This window comes from Podarcis pityusensis, assembly GCF_964106645.2.
Source record: "Podarcis pityusensis genome assembly, chromosome: 2".
NCBI classification, from domain to species: Eukaryota; Metazoa; Chordata; class Lepidosauria; order Squamata; family Lacertidae; genus Podarcis; species Podarcis pityusensis.
Window position 1 is genome coordinate 91220465 of NC_138029.1, and position 10646 is coordinate 91231110.

Consider the following 10646-nt stretch of genomic DNA (forward strand, 5'->3'; position numbering starts at 1 on the left):
AAATGCTAAGCTAATCCTTGGTGTATAGCTTAGTGCAGTGCAGCCATAAAAAGGACCAAGGAAGAGCAAAATGGTTTCCAACTCCTCTCCCGCAGCCTGTATGTCCATACCAACATTTGGGCAGGGCCGTCTTACTCATAGGCGCTAGGGGTGCGGGCACCTGGGCGCTGGGTTCTCAGGGGCACCAGGCCGAGAGTCCGGGGCCTGAGAGTTGAGTCCGGGGAAGAGCCCGCCCATTGGTCAGAGTGCAGCAGCGGGCTCTTCTGCTGTGGGCGGCTCTGCACCGTGAGTTCAGGGCTGACTGAGCCAGCAAGACGCTGAGGCAGCCAGCCGGCTCTGCCCTTCTGCACGCCTGGGACTGGGCAACCTGGAGGGGGGGGGCGCCGGGTGGATCTTTGCACCCCAGCGCCACATATGCTTAAGACAGCCCTGCATTTGGGTTACTGTGTTGCATGAACCAAACATCCTATTTCCACTGTATTGGGTTTTCCATTACTGAAAAGCCTTTTTACTACTTCAAGCTAGCATGAAGCATTTTTGTCCTAGCATTTTTACGTTCAGGTGTACACTGTGATTAGAGGTCCTAATGCATGCCTAAGAAAGTCATTGGGTAGAAAGGACTCTAGATGCCTCTTTGAAGCCTAAATCCCTTTCGTCCTTTTACCAAAGGCACACAAGCTCCATCTTTTAACTGGACACCATTCTCAAGTTCACCAGCAGCTACGTGTTGTGAGAAGATGCCCCACGATGTTTTGGTTAACTGACGAGGAGCTATGTGCTAGCCATTTAAATGCTTTACCACATGGAAGTTGTAATAAAAGTAGCCTTCTGCTGTATCCAGCAACACTGATGAAGCCAGCTTTAGCATTTTAGCACCTCACTTATCCTTTACCCAACAGCATCACTAGAAGCTAGAGTCACCACCAATGACAGCATTCCCATATTATTGATGCAAGGAACATTTAAGATGCCACCACATAATTTCTAGTCACCCACAGGTACAACTTAGGGGAAATTAAATATGAAAGCCGTATTATGTTCTTAGACAAGATGGACAGCAAGAGAAGATGTGAAGGAGGGTTTCTGACACACTTTGCTATTGTAGCAGCATACAGAACTCTTTGTGCTAGACGCACCCATGAAATTATACTGGCATGGGGACTAGCCACATATTTGGTCCATTCTACATGGTTCCCAGAAAGCAGACCCTGGGTTGAATCCACACTTGTTTCTGTGAGAATGGAGGGGCTCCTTCAGTTGTGCAGGGAACTAGGATTCAGTGGAGGCTCACCACTAAAGGAAAGGAGCAAGGCAACAATTTCACAAGTGCCAGCTTCCATGCTTTCCTCCCATAAACTTCCAAAACTGTTTGGGTGTGTGTTCCCAAGGGAGACACAGGAGGCTGAGGACAATCAGCAAAAATTACTACCTGAACCCCTTTCCTCTAGTACTGACAGAGCACCACTGCGTACAAGTCAGGACCCAGCCTATTACCAGAGCAGTGTGGAATGGCAGTCCCACCACCACTGAAATGAAAGATCAAGTCCCAAGTTAAAGCTGACATGACGAAGACATGAATGTTGTCATGTTCTCAGGAGTGGAGCATAAAGGATTGAAAACCATAAGTAAAGGCAAGAGTGAGTAGTCAGTTATGATAAAGTGATGAATATTTATTTTTTGAAATACTTATAATCCAGACTTTTATAAAAGTTTATCAAGGTGCCATACAACATACAAGATTTTAATAAAATCAGTAGAAGCATCAATAAAAACCATCAATACATACTGGTTGGTTAGAATGGTGGAAACAAATCATATTGCAAAGGCTGAACCACAGGGGCAGGGGGAACCACCAGAAGTGTCCCCTCAGAGGATCTCACTGAGTGAGACGGAACATAAGTGATCCCAGATTTTTGGGCCCAGAATAAAGTGACAGAGGAAGCTAAGGACCAAACTCTGGGGTACACTAACATAAAGGGGGGAGTATAGAAAAGAACTACAGTGGTACCTCGGGTTACATACGCTTCAGGTTACAGACTCCGCTAACCCAGAAATATTAAGAACAGAAATCGTGCAGCAGCCGGAGGCCCCATTAGCTAAAGTGGTGCTTCAGGTTAAGAACAGTTTCAGGTTAAGAACGGACCTCCGGAATGAATTAAGTACTTAACCCGAGGTACCACTGTAATGAATACAGTATGCATAGATTCAGTCATAGATACACAGAGAGTTTAAGGGAGAGAGATAATCAACTGTGCCAAAGTTACTGAAGAGAAGCAGAATAGAAGTTGCTTGACAGAGCAGCTGGAAGTCAGAGGTGGTTTCCCCCAGAAAGCTCAGAAAAAGCAAACTTAAAAATAAAATCAGTTGAAAAACTTCATATTCAAGGAATCTGAGAACAGAGGGCAGGAGAGATATTAAATTATCATAAGAGAGACAAGAAGGGTTAAGCAATAAACTAGAAATGGACCTTTTGTTTTGAACAAGTCCGTTCCTGGATTTGTTGGTATGCACACAACAACCATCCCATGCCGATTGTGGAAAAGGTTTTGCAACATAAGCATGTTGAGGCTGAATGGTACAGTGCTGGCTTTTAAAGTCCCTGCACCTAGTTTATTGGGATGACTATTTCCATGCTCCACAGTGCTGTGGTCCAGGTTATTTTAACCCTTTGCAAATACTGTAACACTGCCACTACTCAATTTTCTGACTATTAAACAGTTTTGTATGTAAGCAAGCTTGCACACCTATTATATTACACACTAGACAAAGTGCCTTACAACCTAATCACCGTCTGTTAGGAAATAGATCAAGTCCAGTACCTTGAGTCTCATTTTCTGCACCAACGACATCTAACTGCCCCCCCCTCCTGAATATCAAGATATATAAAGCTTTCACCCTCCCAGTCCCAAAGTTATGGGTTCAAAATGCATAAAGCCAATCTGAACAAGGAAGGGATGGGGGAAGGAAATCAATATTCTTATAGTTAAGAACAAAGGGCATGCAGTCCTGTTATATGCTATACCAAGTGAAAGGCCTTCTTTCAGGGAACAGGTTCCCATAAATTCTACTAAACTGCATCCAGGAATTGAAGACATTCTTATTTGTGACCCACCCTTTGATCATTCTACTGAACCAGCACCTACTTCAACAAAACCTTCCAATTCCACACAGGTCCAGACACTCAGTGCAAACAAGTCCAGTGATCGACCCACAAATTATTCAATACTTCTTTAGCATTTCCCAATATACAACATGCTGCAGATCTTCTCACGAGCCTGACCTTAACCGCTCTTACTCGGAAAAAAATTCCATTGATTTCAGTAGGATTTACTTCTCAAACAGTATGCTTAGGAATGACATCCTGGTCATTTAACCAGGGAATAACCCCCAGCAAGAATTATGCCTACAAGCGGAAGGTATGATTGGATATTGACCCACAGTTCACAGGTCCATTTGCAGGGAATTCAATTACACCCATGAAATCCCGCCCCCAGTGGCATAGTCTTAAACTTTATTACATAAAGAAAACTGCACAAGGAGTAGCAATAGCTTCATGGCTACTTTTCCATATGCTTTGTGAAAGAAAGTGATCTGTATTCAAGCTGCTGGAGCAACTGAAACGCCTCTCCTTTTTGTTTTGTGTGACCTGTAACATCCAGCACATTATATGCACAAACTTACAGAGCCTGGGCATCGGGCCAGCAGACCAGGTTTGCAGCGGGAGAAGCAAAGGCTACGAACCTTATACTTAGCCTGTGGCTACTGCTTTTCAGCACATGAAGAAGTTTATAGACCAGCTGAATTTCTTTCATTTCCTACAGTTACTGAAGTTGACTGTGAAAGTGAAAAAGCACGCACACAGTTTCCAGCCACTAATTTCTTAGAATAAAATCCGGAACAGTAGTAGAACAGTCTGTGCAAAACTGGATTCCCCTTATCACATTAGTATTGAGCACACTTTTTAGACTCTTCAAGTCTGGAGTTTGTTCCCCATAAAACACGGACTGGAATCTATCAGCGATAAGATTACGACGACAGCAGCAGCGCGTCCCTTCAACACGCTGAATGTTTCAGTCAAATAGTAATTCCCACTTCATGCGTTTTAATCCCAGGCTAGGTGTGTACAAAGGTCTATAAAGGGAAGCCCCAGTGATTTCAGTGAAGCTTCCTCGCAGGTAAAGTCTTTGTTTGCTGCGGTCTGCTGGAAAGCCACAGCTGTTGAGAGAGAAACTAAAACTAACCTCGAATATTCCTCAGCAATAACTACGGAAGCAAGAGGAAGTAAGGCGGAAGAAATATTGCCATTTACCTTTTGGATTCCTGAACTCAGATCCATTCTTCAGCTTGCCTTCCCTGCTTCGCGCTTCCTCCTATTTGAATCTGCCTGAGGCGTGCAAGTATTTATTGCTGTAATTCTTTAGCTGGGACAACAGCTTTGGAGTGAGTAAAAATCGCAAACTGCTGTAGGTACCGAGGAGCCCCGGGAGCTATTAGCAAACCCCACGTTCCAATCCCCAGCGTTTATTCACAAGCTGCCTGCAGGGAACCCCGTTAATTGGAGCTCACAACTCCTCTAAACACCCTGCCAGCCAATCAGATGAGGGCTTTAAACTTTTCCAGCCAATGCGAAGTGAGGCTTTAATCCTCAAGGTTCTTCGGCTCGCTTTTTAACCCCCAGAGGGAAAGGATGGAGCGAGCAGAGGCACGCCGTTTTCCAGCTGTGGAGGCAGCGCTCGCCCAGCTACTTCGAGTAAGGCGACTGCAATGATCCCGCCCCGGGATCTCGCGTCTCCTGCTTTCCCTTTTAAAGGATGAAGGGGGAAACCTTGCGCTTAAGCAAGCCAGTTCATTCACAGAAAGAGGAAGTGAGTGTGTGTGGGGGGGGGGGGAACCTGGGATATTATTAGCCCATTAAATCCAAAAATAATTTCTGATCTAAACTGTGGCCCTCATCGCCGTTGCGCTAATCAGACATTTTATTTAAGCCAAATGCATATTTTTAAGCCATGGCAACGTTTGTTTGTTACTGGTGTCTGCAGCTGGGGGAAAAACAGGGCAGTGCCTGCAAAAAGGGTGGTGTAACTCAAATGCCATTTCAAATACTTGCTTTTCCTCTGCCAGACTTAGGATGGCCCATGTAGTGATGTGGGGAAATTTAGCAAGTTAAAACTTTGGCTCATGTTAAAGAAGAGCATTGTGGAAGAGCCAAATGCTGTGGAATCCTGGGAAACTGTATCTTTCTTTAATTGCAGACTTTCTGTCCTTAAGAGTGTTATTTTCTCCATCTGTAGCAAAGGGAGTTTCTAGTTGATTTGTGGTTCTTGACACCTGGCTGTCCCGTGGATTCAGTGTGAATGGGTTATCTTGTTAATTTACAACTCAAAGAATCTGTTTGTCTGTGGGTATGCTTTAATCTTCAAGGTCTTGGGATAAACAGGATTCAGTTGCCAATTCTTCTAAAAAGTTTGAGTTATTGTTCTTCTATCTAACCATTGGCGAATTGCTAATTAATCTAAAGAACTGATTGGCTTTTGAGTTTTGAACCCACGGTGGGTTCAAAGGGGATAAAACCTTAGGAAACCCACTTGCAATTTGCAGATCATCTTGCCAAGCAGCAGCCCACCTCACCTGTGAGACCATTGTCATGCAGAGAGGGCCTGCCCTGATTGGGGGGGGGGTGCTTGCATGCACAAAACACTAAAATGAGAGATCCAATCCAAATTGTAAAGAACAAGGCTCTCTGCTTGTTCTGGAGACTCAAAACATACTTTCCCAAAAGTTTTAAAGGAGGGTTTTCAAACTTATTTTCCTATTTTCTAGCCTAGTTGTTAACTACGTCTCTGTGAAGTGGCCCTAAACCAAACCTGCCATTTCCCATTTTTAACACACTGTTATGTCTTACTCAAATTTCTTCCACATGTTCATGAGGAAGAAATAGGAAAATAGCTTTCGTTTCTTTGTTCAATAATGTAAATGGAAATAGGTTCTTAAGCGAACAAGCGGTCTTGTTCCTTGGGCTGCAATTCTGAGCATATTCACAAACCAGTAAGGCTGCAATCCTAAATCCACTTCCCATGGAGGTAACCCCAGTTGAACACAGTTGGACACACTTCCAAGTATGCATGCGGAAATTTGTGTTATATGTTACACTGAAGCAAGTGGGATTCACCTTTGATACATGGTCTAAGATCTCTAGTCCATGAAAGCTAATGTCACAATAAAATGGGATCATCTTTTAAGATGCCACAAAACTTTTTATTGTTTATACTTGGGCTGCATACACATTACTGTTTCCTCTGACCCCAAGATGCTGACACCACTGGTGTCAGAAGGCACGTACACATGTATCCTGCAGCTTCATAAGTAATACACCTGCTTGATTCATTTCCCCACAAACCAGGTTCCAACTGATTAGAAAACAGAAGCCTCAGTTAAGCAGAAGAGTGTACATTGGAGGCATCCATTGTGCGTAGGCAGATGACAACTTAAGTGAATTGGAGTTTGGCACAGAGGAACAAGTCAGTTAATGTGCATTGGCGTGTACAGCAAGACAAGAAAGTGACTTGAAATGTAGTGGCGAGAGGGAAACACAACCTTGCTGTGGTCAAGCAAGGTCTTTATGCTGCAGTCCTATACCCACTTACCTACTTTTATGATTTTGTGGTTTTAAGACCTATGCCACCTGAAAGCTAAGTGATACAGGGAAACAGACTTTTGAATTGTAAACAAAACTGCATGTGGGCTGTAAGGGTGACACCTTGTGACAGAGTAACCATCTAAGTCCATCTGCCATGAATTAACATTATTATTTTTATTATTTTTAAATTACATTGCATATCTCCCTTCATTCATAGATCCCAGAGTGCTTCACAGCCTATGTGTTGACAACTTCAAAGACTCAAACATGTTGCATCCAGAGCTTCTGTGGCAGGTGTGGAGAACTTTTGGCCCGCCTTATGTTGCTGAACTACAACTCCCATCAGCCCCAGCAAGCATGGCCTATGGAGTATGGGAGTTGTAGTTAGAGCAACATAAGGCGGGCCAAGGACGCGGGTGGCGCTGTGGTCTAAACCACTGAGCCTCTTGGGCTCGCCAATCAGAAGGTGAGCAGTTCGAATCCCCGTGACGGGGTGAGCTCCCGTTGTTCGGTCCCTGCTCCTGCCAACCTAGCAGTTCAAAAGCACCCCCAAAATGACAAGTAGATAAATAGGTACCGCTCTGGCAGGAAGGTAAATGGTGTTTCCGTGCGCTGCTCTGGTTTCGCCAGAAGCAGCTTAGCCATGCTGGCCACATGACCCAGAAAAACTGTCTGAGGACAAACGCCGGCTTCCTCGGCCTGTAAAGCGAGATGAGCGCCGCAATCCAAGAGTCGTTCGTGACTGGACTTAACTGTCAAGGGTCCTTTGCCTTTACCGTTGCCTCTTCTATTGGAACAACATGATCTTCAGTTATGCTCATTTGTATTACTAATAGATTGAGTTTCAGATCCTTCTTAAATTCTTTTTATCTAATTTTGCATAAGCAAATAGCAGCCACACCTGTACTGAGCTTTGACGAGAACCAAATAGCATATAGAGAGGATTGTTGGAGTCATCTCACACATTGTATCTGCCGCTGAGTGTACACTCAACAGAAAACAACAACAACAACACGGTCAGACCTTGGTCTATGATGGTCCGCCTTCATGAAAGAAGTTTGCAATCATATTTGCTACATTCACACACATTATTAGGTGTTTGCGTAAAACATCTTACATAATAAGATGCACACCATAAAACAATCTAATATGAAAAGCAGCCCATAGCATCCAGCTCCACATGAATCAATAAAATACTGAAGAAGGGATCTTTACAAATACATTTTGAGTTTTGGGTGTGCTTCAAGATAGTTCCTCAAGAGTTATCTGCAGTTGCTTTGTGTTTATCATGGAACACAAATTTAAGTGTCCCAAAGCTTACAAATAAATAAACAAGAATACAGTGGTACCTTGGGTTAAGTACTTAATTCATTCCAGAGGTCCGTTCTTAACCTGAAACTGTTCTTAACCTGAAGCACCACTTTAGCTAATGGGGCCTCCTGCTGCTGCTGCGCCGCCGGAGAACAATTTCTGTTCTCATCCTGAAGCAAAGTTCTTAACCCGAGGTACTATTTCTGGGTTAGCGGAGTCTGTAACCTGAAGCGTATGTAACCTGAAGCATATGTAACCCAAGGTATCACTGTACATGAAATGGTCTGGAATCAGCTGTAAGCAGGTTAGCTTAACAGGTAGAACTCTAGTCCCTTAGGGTATTTCTAGACTTTCCCAGTCCCCATTATTGGCTTGAGAAGATAAATCATTTGCTTCATTGAAATTTATCATTGTCTCTGGTCACATTTTAAAACCCCATCAAAAAGAATAAGAAAAAAAGGGTGCTCTGAATGTTAATGAAACATAGGAGACAGCAGTAGCCAGACATGACTATTCAACTTTGAAATGGCATTTGAGCACCAAACAAGCTGAGTAATGAAAGCATTTGGGTTAGAAACGGGGGAAATAAACAGAAAGTTCTGAAGGACATTGTCATGGAAGACGCTGAGATGCTCAGGCAGTGTGTTGTCTGGGCAGGGTTCCAAAAAATATTTTCTCCGACTGCCTCTGACTAATACATCTGTCTTATGCCTGTCTGCTTGTTATGAAGAAACTAAATCATTTTCTGACTAAATGTAGATTAAATCTCGGTAACGGTCATACTCTGGGAACTGACGTGACAGGCTGATGAAGGAGGAAATGGTCTTCATTATTGGAAAGTGCGCAGCATGGGAGATCACCTTCTTCCTGTGTATTTTGCAAGTCTGATGCATCCTGAAGCGTATTCATGGGTGAGTAGTTCTTTAAGGCAGCCTACAGTGACAAAAGGAAAAGAATGGTTGCAGTTTGGTAAATCAGTAGTAACTTGGAATTAGTGTGATGTCTTAACTAAACAGAATTCCTTTCTTATTCTGACAAGACGTTTAGGAAAGAAAAGCCTAGACTTCATGTCTCCTTTTACATCCTTTTATAGTTGTTTAAACTAGATTGCTGAAGTAAAAAGATGTGATAGGGTACCTAGCCTCTCACTTTTATATATCCACAACGTTTTTGATCGTGGTGCAAAAAGTCATCGGTGCATCAATCTCATGTGTTACCTCACACATTACAGATTAAGAAGACATAGACACATAAAACTGATGTTTGTGTTAGAATGTACGGTAACTTGTTATGGTACTTGTAGAGGAAGGAAGATAAAAAAGGAATTAAACCAGAGGCGGAGCAATCTGCTCCAGTACCCAGGGGGCGTGGTGTGAGTCCTAGGGGTGTGACGCACGTCCTGGGGGCATGGCATGGCGCCTGCGGGTGGCATGGTGCATGTCCTGGGGGGGTGCACAGTATGTGGCGCGAGCCCCGGGAGGTGCCGCCGATCGGGGGTCAGCATTTTGTCACCCCCCCTTTGGAATAGCACACAGGGCGTGCCGCCCCCGCCTTGGAACGCCCCTGAATTAAACAATACCTACATAAATGTAGCATGTGTACCAGTGTTTAATGCTCAGAACCATACTTAAAAGTGCTGGTTTTGACCTTTGAATGGCTGGCCCTCAGTCAGGACAGAGGACTGATGCTGGTGATGAAGTATGCCACACAGTTTGCCCTTTGCCCCCTAGAAACGGAGGACAGTATCTTGCCATCAATGTTGAAATAAGATGCAACTATCAGTCTAGTCAGTTTCAGTATATGGAAGGAAGTCACCATGTTTTCTACCTCAGATAGCATAATGTCTTAAGACAGACTTGACTTTTAAAGCCCTTGGGACCAGGCCAGGATACCCGAATCATTGCCCACTTCTGCATGTACCTACCTGGACCGTAAGAACTTCTTTGGAGACCCTTCAGCAGGTGCCGTCACCACCAGGCAAAGTGCTGGGAAGGCCCACGGACTTGTCATTTTCGTGTGATGCAAAGGCATTTACATTTTTCCAGTGTTTATCCCTTCCATATGAGCTTGGGTACTCATGTCATTGACAGATACTGTCCCTGAAAGCCAATTTTCTGTAGTGTAGCAACCCCGCCTACATCTCTGTGTCTACCTCACATGAGAATGGAATGGGAGTAGAAAGGAAGTCTATTTGCTACTCTGAAGAAGGGTAGGGTTCTTTTAAGTTATGAAATAAATTAACAATATGAACATGAACCTTGTTTGTGTCCCGGATCCATACATAGAAATCCACACATGGTATCAATTGTGCATATATTTATTGTTCTAAAATAAAATAAATTTGCAAAGATGTCTACTGCTAAATATATACAGTGGTACCTCGGGTTACATACGCTTCAGGTTACATACGCTTCAGGTTACAGACTCCGCTAACCCAGAAATAGTACCTCGGGTTAAGAACTTTGCTTCAGGCTGAGAACAGAAATCGTGCTCTGGCAGCATGGCAGCAGCAGGGGGCCCCATTAGCTTAAGTGGTGCTTCAGGTTAAGAACAGTTTCAGGTTAAGAACGGACCTCTGGAATGAATTAAGTACTTAACCCGAGGTACCACTGTATTTTCACGCTGCTTTTGACTCATCAGGTTTTTGTATTGCTCTTTTCTTGGGCAAAATTCAGGGCTTTCTTTTGATAAGACCATG

General features: G+C 43.8%; 1 protein-coding gene across 2 annotated transcripts in view; it reads right to left on the reverse strand.

Moving 5' to 3' along the window:
* LMCD1 (LIM and cysteine rich domains 1) overlaps positions 1–4704 on the reverse strand; it is a 66070-nt gene extending 61366 nt beyond the window's left edge. For both annotated transcript variants that reach the window (XR_013983001.1, XM_080995860.1), the window contains exon 1: positions 4310–4704. Coding sequence is in view for 1 of the 2 variants with exons in the window: in XM_080995860.1 (XP_080851986.1) it covers positions 4310–4336 (27 nt within the window). In the remaining variant the exon portion in view is untranslated. The remainder of the gene's footprint in view (positions 1–4309) is intronic.
* Positions 4705–10646: the final 5942 nt, after the last annotated feature.